The sequence below is a fragment of the Crocodylus siamensis genome, chromosome 4 (genome assembly GCF_052110815.1).
Source record: "Crocodylus siamensis isolate JL-2025a chromosome 4, ASM5211081v1, whole genome shotgun sequence".
NCBI lineage: Eukaryota > Metazoa > Chordata > Crocodylia > Crocodylidae > Crocodylus > Crocodylus siamensis.
The window spans coordinates 186796542-186821144 of NC_143398.1; the positions used below are offsets into that span (position 1 = coordinate 186796542).

Below are 24603 nucleotides of genomic sequence, written 5' to 3' on the forward strand. Positions count from 1 at the left end.
CAGTGAGAACTCCCTAACTAGGACTTGGGGCAAAGAACTTCTCCACTAGTAGAACTTAAACTACAGTCATCCAGAAATTATTTAAGCAGGTTATTTGGAAGTTTCTTTGGTAAAGAAGGAACCTCAGATAGCATAGAGTCTATGTGCCCCCTTTTCCTAAGCTGTACTATTTGGAGATATTGAACAGAAAAAAATTCAGCTTTATTTGGTAGTAGAAAAAGTTATATAAAATAAAGATTTCATTGGATATTTGAAAGCTAAGTAAAGACATCTGGCTGGAAATCTGTTTCTTTGTACTCGGCTGAAGTCAAACAATAGAAAGTGTGGATAGAAGTAACAGTTGAAACATTTCAAATACCTTTACAAATGTAAAGCCAGCTGTACAAATGTTCATTCCTTTTGAAATTATACAAAAATAGCAGATGTGCTCCAAAATCATACCTCTTTAAAATCAGGTATTACTTTGAAGCTTTTCAGTTCTTGTTATGTGTGTACAGGGACAGGGGAACCCGTAGGTCCTCCGGAATCCCACAGTTCTCTCTATAGGCAGAGAGGGAGAGTGGTGTGGAAAGTCTGCGGCTGTCACTCAGATCCAGTTTCCTGGCCCCTGCTGCTCTAGTACTTGGGGGATGAAATAGCTGTGGCAATTTCGAAATATTCTAACCAGGAGGTACCACAGGGCTCTTACATATTTCCCCCAGCTGAAACATTTTCTTTTCAAAGCATTTATGCTCATTCACTAGGAAACATTTCAGTTGTTACTTATGTCTACACACAGTATCTTTGCATGCAACTTCAAAGCCTTTCAGTCAACACAGTCCAGATACCTCCCAGTGCTGGTTCAAGCTCTAACTTGCTACCTTTTCTCTCTTCTTGTCTTTCTTGTTTCCCTTTCACATAAATTGTCAGAAACAGAAACTATAGAAAACACTTTGCCGATGTACATATGCCTTTGTTTTGAGTAGGGATGTGTTTGTCTATCTTTTGAGGGAGGGAGTCACTATTAGTCAGCTATCTGGTTACATAAAGCAACTTTACAACTGCAACTGTTACGTTACAGATTTCTTAAATTATGGGCAGGGGTTGCATGCAACCATTCTTCAGCTGCACAAGAAGGCGCACAAAAGCAATCCTAAGCCATTTTTAGTTTTCTTCGAAATGTGTAAGCCATTTTTAGTTTTCCTTGAAATTTTACTGGCTCCAGGTATCTTGAGCAGTTATAGTCCACATTCTGTGGCTGGCTGGTGATAGCAGAAACATGGAAAAACTTGAGCTGTAGCTTCTCCTGTGTGCTACATCCCTATTCTTTGGTCAAGAAGGGAGGATGGAAGGTTAGAACTTTCTATCTTGGCAGTACATGCCCTAGGGATTTTTTTATGCTGGGGAATCCTCGGGCAATTGTGTGCCTGCTTTTCACTGACATTGGTGCTAAACTGGTGGAGGGAAATGATCTGCTCCTGTTTTGCCTCAAAGAATAACAAAGCTTCATTTGTTTGTGGTCAAGCATTTACGTTCGTGGTTCTTCACAGGTAACTGCTTTGTAGAATACACGGAGTTACCATGTGTACTCAAATCCAAGTCAAGTTCCCCCCCCATTTAACCTGGGGGGGGCACGTTCCTTGTCTTGAATTTGTGCATAAGCGGGATGTCAAGGTGTCAATTCTGGCCCCAACCCAGGGTGCGGGTTGGAGCTGCTGCCTGCCCCTGCTGCCTCTGCGGCCCCTGCCTGCCCTTTGCCGACATTATCTTCCACCTCTGGTTTGAGCTCCAGCCCTACTCCAGCTCAGGGCACAGAGCACATGGTTATTCCAGCCCCAGCCAGGCCATGCAGCTGCAAGCTGTGTTGCTCTGGCTGGAGAGGAGCTGGAGCTGAAACTAGAGCTGGAGCCAGAGGGTAAACGATAGTGAGAGGGAAGGCAGGGTCTAAAAGATACTGCTATTAAAATAACCTTCAGCATTTCTGTCACTATTAATGCTACATTTATTAAGAGAAATCATAATTTATATTTGTATTTATTTTTAAAAAGTTAACCTTTTGGTTACAAGTGTAATTGTTTTCATACCTATGGACTCATTTGTGCCTTTAGTCAAAGCACAGAACAAAGGTGTATGTGTGTTCATGTCCTCATCCCAGTAATCACTAAACCTCAATAATGCTAACCTCAAATAAGGCTAACATAAAATTTGATGAAAAGTGGGGATGAAACCACCCTCTCTCTGCCTAACTGCTGCTGGAAAAAAGACGCTTGTTCTGAGTACTAGCTATCCTTTCTTGCCATGAAGCAGGTCACAGATACCCCATTCAGGGTATATGTGTGTGCAAGAGGTTAGGGATTGCTCTCCCTTACTTACATGCATGGATGTGTAGTCCAAGTCACAAATTAGCCATTAAAGCCAGCAATGCTCAAATTAGGGTAGTATTTAAATATAATGGTATTATAGTACTGATTATTATTTTTCGATTTGCTTGAAATGTATATGACATTTATAAAAGCAAGCTTTCCATGTACAAGAGACGCTGTTAAAGTAATATCAAACACTGTTAGAGCAGGAGATATTTGGCCATACTTTACAGCTGTTACCGCTTGCAAAAGACTGACTGTGATACCCTTTTTCATATTGAACATTACCTTATTCTGCTTCTCTTGCAGTCACTAGGACTATACTTGCAGTATGGTATGTTTCAGTGTAAATCAGGGTGGTTGAATCTGACCTGGGAAGTTTAACAGCAAAATGGTGAACACAGTTTAATACTAAATTTTAGTATTTTAATTTTAATATTAATTATTTCTAATTTTAGGTGGTGGCAGAAACCCAATAACTCCTCGATTCTTACGACATTTCAATACAGTTACCATTAATGAATTTGATGATGAGTCCATGCATACAATTTTTTCTAGAATCTTGGATTGGCATCTTACTACATGGTAGGTGACTTTTATATATTGAAAATGGCTAAAAATGTTTAGGCAATGCTGTTGGGAATTGTATAAACTTAAGCTTTAAACCAATTTTTTTTGTTCATGTAATTTCAGTTCATTCAGAATTTTTGAAAACATTATTTAATACACAGTAATGAAAACTACAGTTATTTTACTTATACTATTAATGGTAGAATTTACCAGTTCTAAAGATTCCCATATTAGGAGGCTATAGCATTGACTTTTTTCTTGGCCTTTCCGGCACACTTCACTGTTATCCCTTTACAGAAATTGGACCTTGTGGCCTACCTGCCTTGGGTGCCTTGAACCAGAGTTGATTCCCCCCAACCCTAATCCTCCTCAGAAGCTTAACTAACTTAACAAATAGACCTCTAGTCCACTCTTATGCTTATGAAAGTGGAGTACACTCTGGGTGTATAGTCATTCCCTGCACTTCGTCTATGCTCATATGGCTTACTTTCATGTAATTTTAGACAAGGAGCAGCACGTGCAGCTATTTGCTGCTCCTGGGAGCTGCCCAGGGAGCCCAGTATAAGTAACTTGGGGTGGGGGGAGAGGTGGGCAGGATCTGGGGGAGTGAGCAGGTCCACAGGGGGTTTGGCAGGTCCATGTTGGTGGGGGTTGCCCAGTTGATGGGGAGGTCAGGGGGCTAAAACTAACTCAGGCAGGCTTGGGTTGTGGAGAGGCTGGGAACAGCAGAGCCCTGGAGCTGTGCAAGTGGCTTTGCTTTCTTAGCCCCAGAATTGCACTGCAAATCTGTACGAGCACTTGCAAGATCAGGTTAAACTTTTCTTAGATTGAGTTAACCCTTTCTTATATCTAAGTCTGTCTGCTCAGGTGCACTAACTTTGATTGGGTGCATGATTTTTTGGGCGATTTAAGCCCTCTGCTTGCCTGCATGGTTGGACATCTAGAGTAACCTGACTCTGGTTAAGTCAACCTAAATATAATACTTGTATATACACTCTTGAGTTTACAGTCCACATATTCAGGCACTTTTGATAGTTTAAGCAACAGCTACACAGACTTTTAAGGGTCCCCAAAAATCAAACACTCTACTTCAACTAGTATTAGAAAGCTAGAAATCTAAAATGACTATAAGCATACAAGCAATTTCTTGCTTCAGTTTTCTTAATTAATATTTTGTCAGTCTTTTAAGTAGATCAGCTAGGATCCTTTCTGTTCTCTTCTCTTCACACATATGGTTTCTTCTTTAGACTGTGGATTCAGTTTTTTCTGCAGCTAGTTTGCTTGCAGTTTCTTACAAGGAAATGGCCAATGAAAGAGATTTTCTTTTGTAACCTGTAATCCCTTTTGTCAGGTGACTCTCAAATAAACTTATTCAAGTGACCAAAGTACACCAGTATGTGACTCAGTGCTTAGTTAAAACCCCTTTGGTGTTTAGACTTGAAAAGCTATTTTCTCCTAGATGACATCCACATCTTTGTGTAAAGAAGCGGTGCTCAAAGGCCAGATCTGGAACTGCACACAGTATTCAAGACATGAGCGCACCATGGATTTGTATAATAGCATGATGATGTTCTCCATTTTGTTTTCAGTTCCATTCTTAATGATGTCCAACATTTTATGGCCTGTTTTGATTGCCACTGCACACTGAGCTAAAGTTTTAAAATAAATATCTACAACTGAATCCAGAGTCTCTTTCCTGAGGTGTAATGCCTAGTCCAGAAGCCAGCATTCTGTACATATAATTGAGGTTATTTTTTGTCAGGTGCATTACCTTGCACTTGTCAACATTTGAAGTTCATCTGCCATTTTTTGTCCACACACTTAGCTTGGTGAGATCTTTTGAACTTCCTCTCCATCAGCTGGGACTTCCTCTGTCATTACTTCTGTGTGGTCCAACTCTTCAGACCCTCTATTAGATAGGTATAAGTTTTTCTTATAAGTCTTCCTATAAGAAAATGCTAATCTTGTCACTGCCTCAGAAATAAATCAGTATTTAAATATATGTGTTTAGTTTGATGACATTCTGAAAAATCATATTATTCTTAACACTTTCTTTAATTTGTCAGTTTTAGCTTTCCAGAAGAATGTATAGCACTGACTCCACAGATTATTAACAGTACCATGGCTGTCTACAAAGAAGCTATGAAGAATCTGTTGCCCACTCCAGCCAAGTCTCACTATTTGTTCAACCTCCGTGATTTCTCCCGTGTTGTTCAAGGTGTTTGTCTGTCAAGGCCTGAAACAACAGAATCTGCAGGAACAATAAAACGTCTTTGGGTCCATGAGGTAAAACTCATATTAGTAAGAAATTGTATTTATTATGGATAATTGAAGATCCAAATCAGTCTTAAAATATTTTTCCTTTGTAATTTAACAGAATCATTTTATCAGCTGATGCCTATGTAATGATGTCACAGTCATGAGCTATGACTTTTTTGATAGCTAGAAATGGGCTTGTATTTATGCATGCTGCACAGAAAGATGTTCTCATACATTTTCAGAGCATCAAAGCAGAGAGATTGTCTTATGGACACCTTCTCTGCCATGAATGAATTCAGAATCTAATACCTTAATATTTTAATAATATTTTGTAAAGCATATATTCAGTGCATGGTAAATGTGTTATTTTTTCCTTGTGGATTTCTCCTTTTATTTAGGAGATAATGTTTAACTTTTCAAATTGTTTCTAAACATTTAATTTCTATGTAGCAGAATTTAAAATATTGTATACTTTGAAGTTATTTTTTTCCGGATTTCTATCTGTTTGATAGATGTTAGTATTAGGTAACTAGAATGCCAGCAGTAGCTTCTAAAACTGTTACGTTGTTATTTATTATGCAGGTCCTCAGAGTGTATTATGATCGTTTAGTGGATAATTTGGATCGAGCCTGGCTTGTTGGGTTTATTCAAGAAGTAGTGAAAAATCACTTGCATGAAGACTTCCATAAACTTTTTCAGAACTTGGACTTCAATTCTGATGGCATAGTGGAAGAGGATGACTTACGTAGCCTGATGTTTTGTGATTTTCATGACCCTAGAAGAGAAGACACCAACTACAGGGAGATCAATAATGTGGACAAATTGAGATTAATTGTAGAAAGCCATTTGGAGGAATTTAATAACATGAGCAAAAAACCTATGCAACTTGTTTTGTTCCGTTTTGCTATAGAGCATGTCTGTAGAATTTCACGGATTTTGAAACAGCCTCGCAGCCATGCTCTTTTGGTTGGTGTTGGAGGCAGTGGCCGACAATCCCTTACACGGTTAGCAGCTCATATGGCTGATTATACACTTTTTCAGGTTGAAATATCTAAGAGCTATGGTAGCAATGAGTGGCATGAAGACCTAAAAGTCATTCTAAGGAAATCAACTGAGGGTGATATGCAAGGAGTTTTCTTGTTCACTGATACTCAAATAAAAAAGGAGTCATTTCTAGAAGACATCAACAACTTACTCAATGCAGGGGAAGTACCAAACCTTTTTGCAGTAGATGAGAAACAAGAAATCTGTGAGCGAATGCGTCAGATAGACCGTCAGCGAGATAAAACAAAGCAGACTGATGGTAGCCCCATAGCTCTTTTTAACTTGTTCATTGATCGTTGTCGAGACCAGCTGCATGTAGTATTGGCAATGAGTCCCATTGGAGATGCTTTCCGTAATCGCCTTCGGAAATTTCCAGCTCTAGTTAACTGCTGCACGCTTGATTGGTTCCAGGTGGGGCTCTTTTCAACATGCATATTTTTCACTGGAAACACTATGTGACTTTTTAGATCTATCTCCTCTGTTTTTTTCATGTTGAGTAGTAGTTCTTTGATTATGATAGTTAACAGATAAAATGTATTGTGGATTTTCTTAGAGTCCAAGGGTCATAGACTAATTTACACCATTAAAGCCTTACTTATATGTTAGGGGTTTCACATTAGTACAGATATGAGCAAGATTGTACCCAGAATTGCTGGATCACTTAAAACATGTCTACATGTTACAAGCAGCATTGGGTAGAAATACCAAAGTTAGTTTGGATGATGGCTAACCCTGGACAGAGCTCCCCAGTAGCACAGCTGTACCATTTCCAGTGCGTCAGCTAGCTCAAGTGCATCTGAACAACACTGCACCATATCATGGAAACATAACATAAAATTATAGTCTGAATGAACATGTTACCGTAGAAATTAGGTTATGAAATGTCCAATGTACTCTATTAGCTCAAGGACCATCCCAGAGATGATTTGGCCTTTCTCCTTTTCTTTGGCTGAAGTTCCTTCAGCCACCTCTTAAGTCATAACTAACTCATCAGTACAAGGCAAATGGGGAAGAAGGAAAGATTTTAGATAGCCTTTAGTTAGCCTCGAAAAAATTCCCAAATCCAGTTTTTCTTCAAAGGTGAAGGCTTTTTTTTCAAAATGAATCCAAGAGAAACTGTAGAGGCGATTTTTTCATGCCCTTTAAAGTGGTGAGATACATAAAGAAAATAAATATATACAGATAAAGTAAATGTAAATAAATAAATATAGGTATGCGATTAAAATTAAATAAATTCAAATTGCATTAATTTAATTTTCACATGTCAATAATTCAGAAGTTTTTTAGAATATTTACTAATAGTCTAATATTTGCATGGAAACAAATTGAAGAGAATTTTTTATCAGGTTTTAGAACAGATTATTTACAGAAGCAGGTGTATATTTTTTTTTTGCTGCAATGCTTGTCAGCTGTTAAAAAGAAAGAGCTAGCACATTGACAAATATGCACTTTAGTTCAAGTTAACTTATTATTATTAATTTTGCTAGCCAGTGATCAATGATGGACAGTATTTTAAAGTATTGTTGCATATTTTACAAATGGTGGGATTTCTGGAATTCTGTAAAATATTCAATTAATAGCTCATGTGCTGTCAGAAAGAATCAAAGAAATGGCTGATTCAGTACAAAGTAATATGCATTTTGGTGTCATGCTGGATGCTGACAAACTCAATCTCCTTCATTTTGACCTACTGTAAATTTAAGAAGGAAAGACTTACAAAATTGATCATTAGTTATATCTGAGTCTTGAAGATTTGTCACTGAAAGCAGATTTTTAAATATTCACACTAGAGTACTCCATGATGTTTATTTTTTATAGTTTCATAGTTTCATAGTTTCTAGGGTTGGAAGAGACCTGAGCAGATCATCGAGTCCGACCCCCTGCCATGGCAGGAAAGGGTACTGGGGTCAAACGACCCCAGCAAGGTGTACATCTAACCTCCTCTTAAAGGCCCCCAGGGTAGGAACCAACACCATTTCTCTTGGAACTTGGTTCCAGATCCTAGCCGTCCTGACTGTGAAGTAGCACCTCCTGATATCTAGCCTAAATCTACCCTGTGCCAGCTTGTGACCGTTAATCCTGGTCACTTCTGGTAGTGCTGGGGGGAACAGTGACTTCCCCAATGCCTGCTGATCCCGCCTGACTTGTTTGTAACAGGCCACTTGATCCCCCCTCAGCCTTCTCTTGTGGAGGATGAACAGGTTCGGATCCCTTAGCCTCTCCTCATAGGGCCTGTCCTGCTGCCCCCTGATCATGTGAGTGGCCCTCCTCTGGACCCTCTCCATGTTATCCACATCCCTCTTGAAGCACGGCACCCAGAACTGGACGCAGTACTCCAGCTGCGATCTGATGAGTGTCTCATAGAGGGGGAGTATCACCTCCTTGGACCTGCTTGAGATGCATCTGTGGATGCATGACAAGGTGCGGTTGGCCTTCCTGACTGCATCCCCGCAGTGCCGGCCCATGTTTATCTTGGAGTCAGTGATGACTCCAAGATCCTTTTCTGCCTCTGTACTGACGAGAAGGGAGTTCCCCAGCCTGTAGGTATGGTGCCGGTTGTTCCTCCCGAGGTGCATCACTTTGCACTTGTCAGTGTTGAATCCCATCCTATTCTCATCTGCCCACCCCTGTAACCTGTCTAGGTCCGATTGCAGCCTATTACTCCCTTCTAGCGTGCCCACATCCCCCCACATCTTAGTGTCATCAGCAAATTTGAACAGGGTGCTTTTTACCCCCTCGTCCAAGTCACTGATGAAGATGTTGAAGAGTGCGGGCCCGAGGACCGAGCCCTGGGGAACCCCACTGCCCACATCCCTCCAAGCTGAAAATGACCCATCCACCACCACTCTCTGGGTGTGGCCCTCCAGCCAGTTGGTGACCCATTTGTCTGTGTGGGTGTCGACACCACAGTTCCCCAGTTTCTTAATGAGAATGGGGTGAGAGACAGTGTCGAAGGCCTTCTGAAAGTCCAGGAAAACTATATGCACTGCTACCCCTGCATCTAAGGATTCGGTGATCTGGTCATAGAAGGCCACCAGGTTGGTCTGACAGGACCTGCCTCTAATGAACCCGTGTTGGTTGCCCCTAAGCATAATCTCCCCTGCTGGCCCCTTGTGGATATGCGCCAGAATAATTCTCTCAAAAAGTTTGCCCAGGATCGAGGTAAGACTAAGTGGCCTATAGTTTCCTGGGTCCTCCTTCCTCCCGTTTTTGAAGATGGGAACCACATTTATTCTCTTTAATTTGTGATTACAGGATACATGCACACATAAGTTACTGTGTTGCGAAGACTTACACAGATATTTTTGTGTATGATTAATCAACTTCGACTATTGCAGGACTGGGACAACAATTCTACTGCACCCTAGTTTACATTAAATTTTAATCTGGTTAATTTAACTTTAAAAGATTTGGAAACAAATGTTAAACTAAACACATGTTTAAAAGATGGATTGACATTCACTGCAGTGAGTTTTGACCTTTAGATGAATGAAATTCAGCCAATCCTTTTGTTTAAAAAAAACATTCATTAAAGAATGATGGAGATATTTTTATAAGGAACATTTACACCAATAAAACAAGTAAGAGTTTTTCATTTAATACAGTTGTAAGAACTGACAACTAACTGTGCTTTTTCATACTAGAAGGGTAGAAACTAAGTTTGCTCTTGATTAAGCACTGACAGCTCTCATTGAATTTAGTGGGAGTTGCCCATACATCTAAAGAGCAGAATTATGGCTCTTTTTATTTTTCACAATACAGTCCTAGTTATCTGATTTCAGTTAATCAAAGTTTGGTTATATATCCTTTGACAAACCTGGGTGTTCTTTATTGCACCTGGGTGTACTACTTACTTAGAGACCTGCTTTTCTGAAGTTTCAGGTTGCAGTAAATCATTGTACTACATTAGGTTTTCCTGTTAGTGAATATAAAAATGTAAAACTTCTCTGGTAAAAACTACTATTGCGGGAAAATTCGGGCACTCTACTGGATAGAGACTGGACTAGGACTTCAGAGATCTGAATTCTGTTATAGCTCTCCCACTGGCCTGCTAGGTGACTTTAGACAAGTCATTATACCTTTGTGCCTCAAGGCACGTGCACACATTCATGGGACCCAGTCTGTTATCATGTAGCTTACTTTATGCCATGTGATCATAATTTGGGTCCCCCACTTGTGGACATGTTCTCTAATGCCAGGAGCCACGCTCCCAGGTTTCTTTTTCCTGAGAGAAAAACTGACCTGTATAGAATGAGGCAGAACATGAATGGTGCATACCCCCAGCAGCTGGGGGGGCATGGCTGGGCTGTTGGCGGCGGGAGTGCGGCAGCGGTAAATGCAGAGCTCCTGCAGATGCAACCAGCGCTGTCAGCAGCTGGGAGGGAGCAGCAAGTGCCAATCAGGGGTCAGTGACCACCCATAGGTGCTGGCAGCGGCAGCCAGTGATGATCACAGGGTGGTAGTGGGTGCCTTTTTGTAGGGGGTGCACCACCATGCTCAGGGGATGCACATGCACCCGCTTGCTCCCCCTACATGTCGCCCCTGAGACAGAGAAGCAAGGAGCCTGCAGTGAAGACACTCAGCTGCCAGGGTCCCTAGAGCATGCAGTCTAAGAGAGCTTTGTAGGTGTTTTTTTCAAGTCAATGTAGACAGGGATCATTAGGGTCAGTGAAGGTGGGGGCAGGGTCTGCGCCATGCACAGAAGAGTCCTACAGAACTTTTCCATCCTTTTCCACACCCTCTCCCTCTCTCTCTTTTCCCCCACCCCTCAACCAGTGCTGTGTTGGAGCCCAGCTAAGACTGGACAAGACAAATTCTTGTATACTTCACTGCTCCCAAGTGCTGCAGTATGATTCAGGCAGGGAAGAAGCTGGGATCAGAACGTGCCACTTAAGTGGCTCAGTGCTGGGCTTTTCCAGCCCGAAGCACTCATGGAGTGTGTTTTGCTTCCTATTTGGCTGAGACTGACACAGAAGCAAATCACACTGGGATTTTGGAGGTCAGTTCTGCTGTCTGTACAGAAATTCTTTCTCCTTAGAGATATTCTTTGTGGAGCCACTTCACTCGGGTTATTCCCTAATTATTTTTCTCCCAGAGTGGCCACTTTTATTCTGGGAGAAAAATTATGAACTTGTGTGCACTCATGGTTTCTCCTGAAAGAGCAGGGACTCTCCCTGGAGAAACTGAATGTCTGTCCAAGCCCTAAGCAAGTTGAGCTGGGGTGGGGGGAAGCTAGCAGATCCGCAGGAGGGTTTGGAGTGTTTGGTAGAGGGTTGGCAGGATGGGGGGAAGGGGTAGGAGGGCTAAAGATAGCTTAGTCAGGATTAGGGGGAAGCAGCAAGAAAAATGCAGCCTGGGTTTGGGGTGAGTGGCTAGGTTTTCCCAGCCCCAGGGCTGTGCTCCAAGCATGTACACACATTTGGTTAGGTTGGACACAGATTAGCGCTTCCCTAGGTGAACTGAGTTATATGGGGCTGGCCATTATTTGCTCAATCTAAACTCAACGTTATACAAATCAGTACTTAGTTGGCCTAACCCTAGTTTGGTTGATCTAAGTGTAATGCCTGTATGTACCCTTCATTTCATCTTTAAAATAGAAATGATATCGGCTTAATTGTAAAGTGGTTTTCAAACTGTGAATAGAAGCTGTTATATAAAAGCCAGGTATTTATTTATTTGTTGTTTGTTTTAATTTTAGACATGGCCTGAAGATGCATTGGAAGCTGTTGCTTCTCGCTTTTTGGAAGATATTGAAATGTCAGAGGAAACTCGGAAAGGCTGTATTGATATGTGTAAAAGTTTTCACACTTCTACCATAGCTTTATCTGATTTATTTCACGCTGAGCTTCAAAGACATAACTATGTTACACCTACTTCCTACCTTGAGTTAATCTCCACGTTCAAAACTTTACTGGAAAAGCAGCGCACGTAAGAGTGTATAAAGTGCACTTTGCTAGGGAAAAGCAAAGTTTATTTTAGATGTTATTTTCTGTATAGAATTAATTTTGTAGCCAATATAAACAAAAACATTAAGGGTGTTCACAAAGATTTGTCTTGGATTCACCTTCACACAATGGCCTGAAAACCTGGTTGAATATTGATATAGTGGCCAATTCTGACAATTGCCACAAATTTACTGCATATTTCTACTTTCAAGTATTATGTCTTTTCTTATAATGCACCAGAAGCTCTTAAAATTTCAAGGGATTTCCTCTCCGGCAGGGAAAATACTACTGGATAACATTACATTCCTTTATAAAGACACTGTTTTCCAGAAGGGTTGGTGGAGTTTTAGGGCTTCAGAACTATAGATCCAGATCTGAGGAGAGTGAGGATAAAATAGTGCAGGTGATTTTATACATAGATACATAATCTAGGTGTAGGTCTCTAGGTCAGGGTTCAGCAACCTAAGGTCATGAAAAGAGTGGATCTGGCCCGTAGCTACTCAAGGAGTTGGTTACAGGTTCCAGCCACGGCAGTTTCCCCAGGTTCCTATTTTCTGCTGAATTCATTTTATTCTTTCTGCTGCAGCAGAGGAGGTACCCCCCAGGGTCCTAGTGCCTGCTTTATGCCCCTCTGTTCCCTCCTTCAGATCCTGCTTGCCCCTTCCTTGGGTGCTGCCTCTACAGACTCCTTGATCCCCCCAAGCCTGCTTGTCCCCCTGATCCCCCAACCTCCCTGCCCCTGCTAGCCCCTCCCATCCCAACTTACTTTAAATCAGGTGGCTGTTTTTTACTTGATCTGTTCTTCCACTAACCTCCATGAACATCTTTACTTAGCTTTTGTGTACCTGTGAATCTGGCCCAAGATATGTTGTGCCAACTAATGAGCAGACAAAAGATATCAATATGTTTGAATTTTAGTAATTCTGAGAAATTTGCAGAAATGGGCTAAAATTATGTGACTGTCTTGTTAAAATGTATATAAAATTTAAACATTACTTGTTTATTTCTAGTGAGGTGATGAAAATGAAAAAAAGATATGAAGTTGGCTTGGAGAAGTTGAATTCTGCTGCATCACAGGTAGCCTCAATGCAGTCTGAACTGGAAGCCCTGCAGCCTCAGCTAAGAGATGCTAGCAAACAAGTTGATGAGATGATGGTGGTTATTCAGAAGGAATCCTTGGAAGTAGCTAAAACTGAAAAAATAGTGAAAGCTGATGAAGCAGTGGCAAATGAACAGGCCATGGCTGCAAAAGCAATCAAAGATGAATGTGATGCTGATTTGGCACAAGCCTTGCCAATTCTAGAAAGTGCTTTAGCTGCTCTTGACACTCTGACTGCACAGGTACAGCTAATAGGATGTATTTACGTTCTGGACAGTCGTTCAGTGAGCACTGTCAACTTTCAGAGAGATATTTACCATGTTTCATAGCTAATAATTATTAGATTTCACATTGCTACTGATTTTAAAGATACATGATTTAATAGCATTTTATATTTCTTAACAATTTTCAGTGTTAAAATCAAAATATTCTTTTATTTTCCTTCCCTGTTTAAAAGTTATAACATTGCTAATCATTGAGCTACAATACTAATGTTTTCATGGAGCATAAAGCCAGATACTTCTCTTTCCAGCTATTTTAAAATTCATAATCATAATATTTTGAATCAACAAATGACGTGTTAAAATAATTTGCTTCCTCAGCAAAACTGCATGCTGATTTGCCAGGTATTATCTACAGCCTCTGTTTAGATCGAACTGTTTTTCACAATTTAGAAACTGAGACTGAGATTCTGTTCTGGACCTTTTAGAGAGACAGTGCATAACTTGTAGCTCAGGAGGAGGGATGAGAACTAAGCTTTATGCCTTGTAACCCTGGGCTGATTCCCTCCTCCTGTAACATTAACTACTATCCATGGCAGTCTTTCTGTGGACCACAGCTTCTTGGACTTTCTGTAATGCTTCACTCTGTGGTCCTGTGCAAAACATACCCTCCTGTATCAGAACTTGCAAAGGGATTTGCAGAGGGAAGGTTTCCGTAGTACCTGAGGTAGGAGGATCCTTTATCTACTGTAACTGGGGATTTATTGTCCTTTTGTGTCACTCCTTTTGTCTTGCCTAAAGAGGCTGGTAGAGAGAGGTAGTTAGCCATGTTAGTCGGAAGACAAGGGTAGATTTCCATTTTTTATACACTAAAGCAGAGATGTATAGCAGAGGCCTTACTTCATCAAATGCTGTGAAGGGACTGCAGGAAGAAGGGAAGCTTAATAGAAAGCAGTGATTGGAATACAAAGGGTTGGGAAGGTGGAGGGAGGATTCCTACAATTACAATGCAATCTTAAAACTGTAACAGCTGTCACAAACCTGTCCGTGGGGGACCTTCAGAGCCTGGCATTCCTCCCCACTGTTCAGCCACTTGCCCCACAGAACAGACTCAACAGACTGAGGTTGTCCTGGGATAACTCCCTATCACCGCAAGCCAGTTCCACTTCCCGTATACTGGACCCTGCAGCTGGGGTGAGGGAACCTCTGCCAGCCCCAGGTGGCTTCCACTTTGGGTTGTGAAAGAGCTTATATAGCATGAGCTGCATCTATGGAGACCTATATCTATGATTTGGTTAGTCTTTAAAGGTGCAAATCTACCCTGCCTTCTGCCTAAAGTGGCTGGTCAGAGATGAGGATCTTAATCTCCATGTCCATACAAAGGTGCAACAGAAGGCCATTCTGCTTTCTGATTCATTTGACTGAGCATGGTTCTAAAGCCTTGGGCACACACAACTTTGGTAGTGCTCCTGTGACAGGAATGCCTCTTCTGGAGTCCGTCTATCGATGACCCCACCCTCCTGTTATGGGCCAACTGCCTGCATTCTTGTCTGGTGCACCTTGATCTTAATTAATGTGTGTTAATTAACAGAAGGCTGCCCATTATTGCCCCGGTGCCAGGGGGTGCTATCTGTGGTTCCTTTTCCTCCCCTACACTGCAGCCCAAGCCTTGCAGATGATACTGATGTGGTTTGATCTGGGCCTTGTTGTAATTTGGTTCTCCCCATTTCCTCCCTGGGCTCTCCGCAGCCCTGTCTGGCACTGGCGCTCGCCGCCCCCTCTCTCTGGGGCTGAGGTTCCCACGCTGCTGCGGGTCCCCTATGAGGCCTCCTCCATCCCCTAATACCCTCACCCAAACCACCAGTTAAAAAGCAAACACAAAACACAAACCCCTGGGCTATAACAAAAATCCAAGTCACCCAGCTAAAACATCATTCATTCCCTACCAGGAAATACTCCATCCCATAACAGCATCAGGAGCTGCTCATGCAGTCGTGCATTTCCCCTTTGCTTACTCCGGCAGAGCTCCCTTAGCTGCCAGCAGGGGACTGCCCTCCTGGCCTCAGGCCTGGGATTTATTTGTGAGCCAGGCCCTGCCCCTTCTGGTCAGCTGACCGGGTGCAGGTGTGGCCAATTCCCTCTTTAACCGGTTGTCCCGGCAAGCAGCATCTGGGTTCCTGCCTCTGCTCTGAGAGTAGCAGGCACCTTAGTGTCCTGCTACAGCTTCCTATGCCCTTACAGCACTACAAAAAGCTAGTGTACATATGTTCAAGCTGTCTGTTCACTACAAAGATAATGGATCCACCACAAAAAGTTCCTGTTTGAAATCAGGAACTTTCTTGTCATACTACGGTATATTCTGCTTTCTGCCCTGTGCTCCCTGTCTGATGTGTTGCTCTACTTTCTGCTTCGTTCCCTGTATTCCCTGCCTAACCTGCTTTGCTCTCTGTCCCTACACTATCTTCCACTGTGCTCCCTGGTCCCTCCCTGATCTGCCATGTGCCACACAGAGATTGCCTGTGCCAATTGTGGCACCCATGTCACAGGTTGGCCACCCCTACTTAATAAGGAACAAGCAAAGAAAATACTGAATTGGTCTCTTTCTATGCCTACCAATGAAAGATTTAAAATGCAAGTGTTAAAGAAATTGTTATAAGGTATATTTATACTATGTGTATGTTAATTCTATGTTGTGATCTTGAAATCATATCTTAAGTGAACTTATCAGCTCTAAGAATAGGACAAACATATAGAAACAGTATTGTAACATAAACAAGACGATTGTTATACAGTATAAAATCCAGCCTAACCCTGATCCAAAATAGGTGAGAGGTATGCTTTTTATTTTAAGGATATCACAGTAGTGAAGTCCATGAAGAGTCCTCCTGCTGGTGTCAAGCTCGTTATGGAAACTGTATGTATCCTGAAAGGCATAAAAGCAGATAAAATCCCAGATCCATCAGGCTCAGGGAAAAGAATAGAGGATTTCTGGGGTCCAGCTAAAAGACTTTTGGGTGACATAAGATTTCTACAGTCACTTCATGAATATGACAAGGATAACATTCCTCCAGCTTACATGGCTATAATTAGGAAACAATATATCACAAATCCTGAGTTTGTACCGGAGAAGATTCGAAATGCTTCCACAGCAGCTGAGGGCCTGTGCAAATGGGTCATAGCCATGGATTCATATGATAAGTAAGCATTTATATTACAGTTAAATCTGAATGTATTTAGTAAGTTCTAATATTAAGGGATTTTAAATTTGTTGGAAATTCTTCCTAGTTTGATAATACACTAGTAAAGTTTTTAAAGCAACTGTAGAAAAGGTCTGATTTTTAGATGCAGGTGCCTTCAGTAGGGCGCAGAAGCAAAATTATATCACCAGAAGGTTAACTTCCGTTTTGCCATCCTTTTACATATGTGCTTAGAGGAGAAGGTAATAGAACGCTGTTGGGGAAAGCTAAGACTCCAATAGCCAGTTTCTGAGAGTGGAGTTGAATTTGACATTGGAAGACTTATTTTAGTATTATATTTGTATTTACTTACGGTCACTGCCCCTTCTGAAAAAGAGCATGCTGATTTTTTGCTGTCTTCTACCCTACCAATTTAACATACTATTTTAATACATCTAAAGACTGCCTTGAACTATCATACCTCATGTATACCTAAGGTCTGCTCATAATCAGAAGTTTAATTAATGTTATAGGAAGATTTCTTACTAAGTGTAATACATTTTAATATACTAGCACATACTATTGCATCTTCTTATATAATGAGCAACTTTGAACATTGTAGGCAGCTATAGAAAGTAATTTAGCCAAATAAAGTAGACCAAGTCTTTACTCAGCTGAAACAAACAGACTTTAATGGAGGTATGCTGCTTTTGACTAATTAATGAACTGGCACCTTGCTTGCAACACTCTAGTTGAAAATCACTGATCTAGAAATTATAGACATCACTTTTTCATTTTTATTTTTCATGGTTTTATAAGTAAGATATTTGTTTGCAGTAGGTTTCAAGAATTATCTCAAATTTCCTGTCTACAAAAATGAGTATACAAATATTTTAAAACTTCAAAACTGGCTTGTGCCTGGAAATATATCTTACTATGAAAAAGAAGGGTTTTTTCCTGCTGTATTTATATATATAAAATGACTGTGAATGTAATTTTATAAATACAAAATGTTTAAAAAGTAAATGTTTAAAACTGTTTAAAAGATGTACATATGTTAGTCATCTCATATTTCAGAAGGCTATCCAGTAATATTTATACTGCTTTTTTAAACTTGCAGGAAGTATTGCAAAAAATTGTTTCAAGCCATTTGCTGTTTCAGCCATCAGGGTCAACAAAAATGGAAGCAAATAATGAAATATACATTGGTAGCCACTTGAAAAGTCTTATTCACTGACAATTAAAATGGAGTTGTTATCTGAAATACTGGCATTTTCTCTTATCTGGCTCACATTGGCTTTTAAATAGCAACCTAGTATAAGTGTGTTTGTAGATGCATAGTAATAGAAAGATGTGTATAACTTGTATATTTGATTAAGTTTAATTTATGCATTTATTTTAGAGTGGCAAAAATTGTTGCCCCCAAAAAGATAAAGTTGAATCAGGCTGAAGGGGAACTGAAGATTGCCATGGATGGTCTTAGAAAGAAACAAGCAGCCCTAAAGGAAGTTCAGGACAAATTGGCTCTTCTTCAACGGGCACTAGAATCCAAGAAGCAGGAGAAGGCTGATCTGGAAAATCAGGCATGTAACATACAGAGAGAAAACTGTTACTAATGCTGATATTTAAAAAGAAATCTTGCTTAAAATATAGGTTTTTTTATCAAATGAAATTTCTGTTTTAACTTCGAAGCTGGCTAAATATTGAAGAAAGCCATCCCTACATCCGCCTCATACTTCCCCCCCTTTCAGGCTAGCATTATAGCTGTTCAATCTAAATGACAGTGTGGGCATATCATAAAAATAAGTATGCGACAAGTGAATCATAAATGGAATACATCATCATTTTCTCCCTGTTGATATCGTTTTCTCATACTCCCATCTTATCATAGAACCATAGAGAACTAGGGCTGGAAGGGACCTTCAGACATCATCTAGTCTAACCCCATACCTGAAGTAGGACTATCCCTAACCAAACCATTTCATCCAAATGATAATCTAAACTCATCATATGACTGCCCTCAACCCTGACACAACACGGACTGATCCCCTAACCTGCCACAGGTTAGGGTGTGCTGCTTGTCCTGCTAGCTAATGTCCTGCTAATGTCCTGCTTCTATGAAATGCAGTATATGCAGTATATGAGCAGTATATGCTCATGAGATCCCAGGTAGAGGGCCACGGTCTCCACTACATAAGAAGGCAAAGACTCTGACAGTTCATATCAGACTGACCATAAAGTAAAATTCCTTCCTGACCCCAAGTATGGTGATTGCTCTGACCCTAAGCATGGGGCAAGATGACCCTAAGCAGGGGGTAAGACCCTCTATCTGGGAACCTCTGGTTTTGGTCTCAGCAGGAGCATTGGCACACCCCAGTCAAGATCAGTATCCAGTATCCAGTGCCTCTGAAGAAGGCTTAAAAACACCTTGACAAGTGCAGCAGAAAATGGTGGTGCTATAAAGTGATTACTACACTCCCATCACTTCAAATGTTATGTTGAAGCAAATTGCCAGAGCAGTAGTGGAAATGTGTCATTTGATAATTTAATCCCTGACAATAAACCATAGTAACCAGTTCTACTATGGGTATTTTTCCATGCTTCTGAGCTTTGTTGGTTGCTCCTGCCCTGACCCCCCCAGGCAGGGGTATACAGGCAGTGGATTGTAGCTCTGCCCTGGCTCCAGACCATGCTGTCACCACTGCAAAATCCCTGGCGCGGCCCCGGAGCAGCTACCTGCCCAGCTGTATGCCCTGCCAGCACTGCTTGAGCCAGTTTTCATGGTCCATGGGTTGCGTCTGGGCTGTGCAGGCAGGTCATCTGGCTCTCAGGCCTTCTCATAGGCTGGTCCAGCCTCCTCCATGGGCTGAATTTTGCCTGTGGGGCTTATCACCACAGCTGCCAGGGCCTCTGTAACACCTGTTGGAGCTCCTGTTTCAGAGCGACTCTGTAACCAAGGAAGTTAATGCTGTTTATTGCTACTTGTGGGTTGTCAGGCTGGTGAGAAAACCCACAGTCTAGATCTAGACCATGGGAACTGCCATGGTCCAGATTCAGCCCATGAAGCCAAATTTGAAACCCTGGTCTAGAATATGAGACAAAAAAAGCACTAGCTCCTAAACCTTACCTATTTTTTGTAGCTGTTCAGAGGACAAAATTTGATTAAAAAAATGATTGTCACCTATTCTAGACAAAAAAAAGTTCTAACCTGCTTTCACTTCTTAAGAAGTCGGTGCTTAAGAAAAGAATTCTGTTTCAATGTAAAACATGTACATGCATTGTTTTAGACAACACACATTTTTAAAACAATATTAAAATGTAATAATTACTTAAGGAGCCTCCTCCTGAATATAACCATGAGAACTATAAGGATTTGGGGCACCTGGATTGGAAATCCTTAATTCTTATATGTTGTGGAACTCAGTTATTCAGTTGATGTGTCTGTCTGTCTACACAAAGAGGTTTGGAGATAAGCCGAGAACCTGACTTATTATAACACTGCTCTGTGTATTACTATCCACAGGCATATAGAGAATGTGAGGGTGCAAGGACAACAAGCTTTCCTGCCCTACCTTCCTGCTGCTCAGAACAGCTGCAGGTGGCCCAGTGGGGATAATATTTTAATAGAAGTGGATTAGAAGCTTCCTATTACACAATTTCTACAGTTAAATTAGATTTTTTTTCAAAACCACTTGATTTAAAAAAAATAACCTCAATACACAATGTATATTCAAAGGATGTTTTGAGAGAAAAAAATGCATCTGCTTTCATGAGAGAATAACCTTCACATAAAAAGAAATTTTATCTCTTCTGAGCTATGGGTCACTTCCTTAAATACTGGTATTTTCCATATTACATACAAAACTGTTATGAAGTCCATGTTTTATACCAAGCTTCATAATTTATTTGGAGGAAAGAATAACTCTAAAATGTCACAGACCTTAGCATGCTTTTACTGAGACAATCTATCTCACAGATTATTTTCCTTCCTGTTCAGACATTTAAACAGCCAACAGAAAGCTTTTTTCTATTTCTTGAAGTAAAAAAAAAATTGCAAAAAATGTGCAAGCATATAATTACAGGATATTTCTTTAATATTCATCATCTTGTTAAAAGCAAGACATCTGAGCCTTTGTTCGGAAGAGCAGCATATAAACTGAATGAATGAATGAATAAATGAATGAAGCTAATCTGCTGCAACAGAAATGTTGGCATTATACACTGTTTATTTTTGTTTCTCAGGTTGACTTGTGCAGCAAAAAACTACAGCGAGCAGAACAATTGATTGGAGGCCTTGGGGGTGAAAAAACTCGCTGGAACCAGACTGCTCTGGAGCTGGGGAGGCAGTACATCAATTTGACTGGAGATATACTCATTTCATCAGGAATTGTAGCTTATCTGGGAGCCTTCACATCCAGCTACAGACAAGTAATGAACATAGTTGTTTTATCTATATGGTTTTTGTACAGAAAACAACACTAATCAGTTTTTCTTACTGCCAAATAATTTATCTTTTAAAAGATGTTTTAATGTAATGCAACATTTGAAGTGAAAAAACAACTTCCCTAGGTACATATTTTTAATCAACACATTCCAGGCTTTTGAGTGTTACAAACATCCCAAAGGGAAGTCTTCCTTTAGATTTATTTGCTATATTCTAACAGTGCTAGTTGTGAAATTTGTGATCCTTGAGGTTGTTTACTCTTATCTCATCCAGTCTCTGAAATGACAGTAAGTAACATTGAGCCTTATGGCTCTGACCTGCTCCCATTCTAGCAAATGGCTAAATTCACGTTAACCTCAGTGGGAGCAGGATTAGGTCCTCTGTCTACAGCAGGACAAGTCAGCAGATAATGCATAACTATTTTTAAAATGCAATGATTATTTACAGCAAGAAACAGAGATACAGTGGCATGACACTACAGTCATTTTGTAATAAACTACTGTACAAAAAGTATTTCTTTGGGACTGACTTGAATACGGGTGACTTCAGTGGAAATGACTTCAATGGGTGTGATTCCTACTGAAGTAAAAAGAAACTTCGGGGACCAGGAAACAAGGATTTGGACCTGAAGCCAAAATTGTCAACTGCCTACTAGTTTTGAATGCACTTCTGTCCTTACTTTTGGAGTTAAGTACACAGGCTGGAGAAATGAATGGTCAGAACTTCTGAAAATCAGGCTAGTGTGTTACTGAACAAATTGAGTCACCTAAAATCCATAACCACTGTTGAAAACTCAAACCTAAGATTTGGACCTGCATGCTTTTTTGCATTCCATTTTTTGACTTGTACCCTTTGACTATATATATATATTTTACCTTTTTTTTGTTTAGAAATTCTTTCAATGTTCATCAAATATTCACTGTTTTTTCATAATATCTATATTTTGATATTGCTGTTTTATTGGTTGACCTTGCAAGATTGTGTTTTGCCTGCAATTTTTTTCCTACTCCCAATTATCTAATTTTGAGAGCATGTAATTCTGTAATTGATAAACATAATCAACTATGAGGCATGGATTGTGAGGGTAGGTCTGAGCATTTCCTTTAATAGCTAGTGACAACACTCCTACATTACTAGTATATTCCTGGAAAGTGATGGTGTAGGTTCTGCATGCCATTCCTGGAAGCCATGAGGGACAAAGTTAACTTTACTTTTACATTTAGAAGTGACAAGACGTACCTGGTTTCACACAAGAAGTTTAGGCTAGTCAGTTGAATTGTCCCTAGGTCAAATCTCATTTTCTGAACGGAATGGAAGTGCTTTTTTTTTTTCCTTTTTGCAACAGTAGCTGTGGTCTCGTCAGCTATTTTTTATTCTCGTATATTTGCCACCTTGTGATTGTTTATGGTATTGCTGTTTGCTTATCAAGTGACTGTTTCAGCTTTTCCTGCATCTCCTGGATATTTTCACATTTTCTCATTTTCAGTTTTTCATGTTCTAAAAGGCTAACTTGTATATTTTCTCTAGTTTTTCAAAGAACAAGATTTAAAATTTGAGGATCTTAATTAGGGTTTAAGTTATTGTGTCCTTCATTTGACATGCATGCCACCTATCCCTGGAATACATTTTCTTTTAACACAGAATTTCTGATTTCTATTGCCTTGAAAAGGGAAATCAATCAGATTTGGGTTTTAAGCTTCACCCTTGCTTTTAAAATGCTAAATACTATCAAAATATATCCTTCTTTGGCAAGTGATGTGATAATTGGCTTGTATAGTGGTGCTCAACCTTTTTTAGAAATGAGCCAAATCTAATTTGAGCCAAATCTAATCTAAAAAAATGAGCCAAATCTAATCTAAAAGTCAGAAATGGGCTGAGGGCTACTTAGGAAAGCATTGCCAGAGTGCTGCATTCTCAGTGAACTCTCTGAGCACAGGCAGAAATGCAGTTCCCCAGTCTAACTCATGTTCTTTACAGAAAGTGCCATGAGTTAGACCGAGTCTCCCGACCCAACAGATGTCAGCTGTTGGGTCAGGAGGGTGGGGAATCAAGGTTCAATTTCGAGCTGACCCAGAGAAAGAGGCTGGGTCTCTGCAGCCTTTTCCTATAGCCCTGCCCCCCGTCTCCTGGCCCCCGGTGTTGTCTCAGAATGGGAAGTGGAGAAAGGGAGGGAGGTCCATTCTAGGGTTTCTCCAGCCTATGCTGGAGTTGGGGGGGGCTGGATTGGAGCCCCCCCTACTTCAGGGAGGCTCCAATCCACCCATCCAGTGCTCCAGTACTGGCTTTGCAACCCCAGAGTGAGCTCCCTGCTCCTTCTCCCACCTCCCATTCTGAAAACAGTGCCGGGTGCAGGGCTGGGTTGCGTCAGTCCTGCCCAGCTTGTGGCACATGCAGGCACAAGTTACTGAAGGTGCTCTGTTTTGGACTGCCTTCACAGGATAGGGCCCTTTTAAAGTGCTCTGCCTCCAAGCACTTGTTAGGTAATGGCTGTAGAGCACTTTCAGGGGCCAGATCTAGCAAAAATTGTCACTTCTGTTTGTGTCCTGTGAGCTCACGAGCATGTCAGTGTGGGCTGTGGCTGGAGCCACTGCTTCTGCATGGCTTGAGTACAGGGGGTGAACTCTTTCACTGCTTGTTCCCTCTTTTTCCCTGCTGTTGAATTCAAGTGACGGGTCATCAACGCACCTGTGTGTTTGATTAGGATTGTGAAGAATTGGGTGTATGCACTGTGGTTAAATATAAGTTGAAGTTGCAAGGTGGTTTTGTAGGGAAGTGAGAAGTCCGACTGTGCATGAGTATTATGATACTCATTATAGATTTAAACCATTTGAATTGGGGTCACTGTGGCTATTATTGTTATCTTAACTGAAAACTTCCTTGATACTGTTATTGATTAAATCAAGAGGACATCAATTGAATAGCCTTCACTTCAAGTTAATACATTTTCATGTGTAGTAATAAATATGGTACTATAGCTATTGTCAATAATAATTTGAAAAATACAGAGTTTTAGTTGATAAATATGTACTAGTTGAACATGCCTAATTCAGCTGAAAGCTCCTGATTATTAAAAATTGATTAGCTCAGAAACAAAATCTCTTGTATTTAGTCAAGTAGTTTAGTCCCAAAGTGATGTTTGACTAATCAGCAAAAATGAAAAAAATCAAACTAAAAATACAGCAAACAAAAAACCCCTACCTGAATAGCAAAATCCTCAAACAGCAGAGTTCCTGTAATATTTTCTTTGTTCGTGTTTGAGAGGATGTGTTTGAAAAAGGTATGACTAGAGTATCCTTCTGCTCTGGAAATCCAAAACAAGCAGCAAGGCTGTTAGAGGAGGAGGGTTTTTTTTTTCCTTACCAAATACACCTTAATTCATGGAGAAGTGTGCTTGTTTAGTATTTAGACAGACACTAGGAAGTTGGATGCTAGGTAAAAAGTCGCTGTATTGTAGCAGTGGTTTGCAGGATAAATACAGTATTGATAATTTAATCTTGCAAAGA

The 24603-nt window shown here is 40.6% G+C and overlaps 1 protein-coding gene across 1 annotated transcript in view; it reads left to right on the top strand.

The window, feature by feature from the left end:
* DNAH7 (dynein axonemal heavy chain 7) overlaps window positions 1–24603 on the top strand; it is a 226187-nt gene that overhangs the window by 135401 nt on the left and 66183 nt on the right. Inside the window, exons 38-45 of the mRNA XM_090045212.1 lie at window positions 2801–2927; window positions 4979–5198; window positions 5754–6626; window positions 11914–12143; window positions 13171–13501; window positions 16332–16678; window positions 18059–18239; window positions 20899–21084. Coding sequence (XP_089901338.1) covers window positions 2801–2927; window positions 4979–5198; window positions 5754–6626; window positions 11914–12143; window positions 13171–13501; window positions 16332–16678; window positions 18059–18239; window positions 20899–21084 — 2495 coding nt within the window. The remainder of the gene's footprint in view (window positions 1–2800; window positions 2928–4978; window positions 5199–5753; window positions 6627–11913; window positions 12144–13170; window positions 13502–16331; window positions 16679–18058; window positions 18240–20898; window positions 21085–24603) is intronic.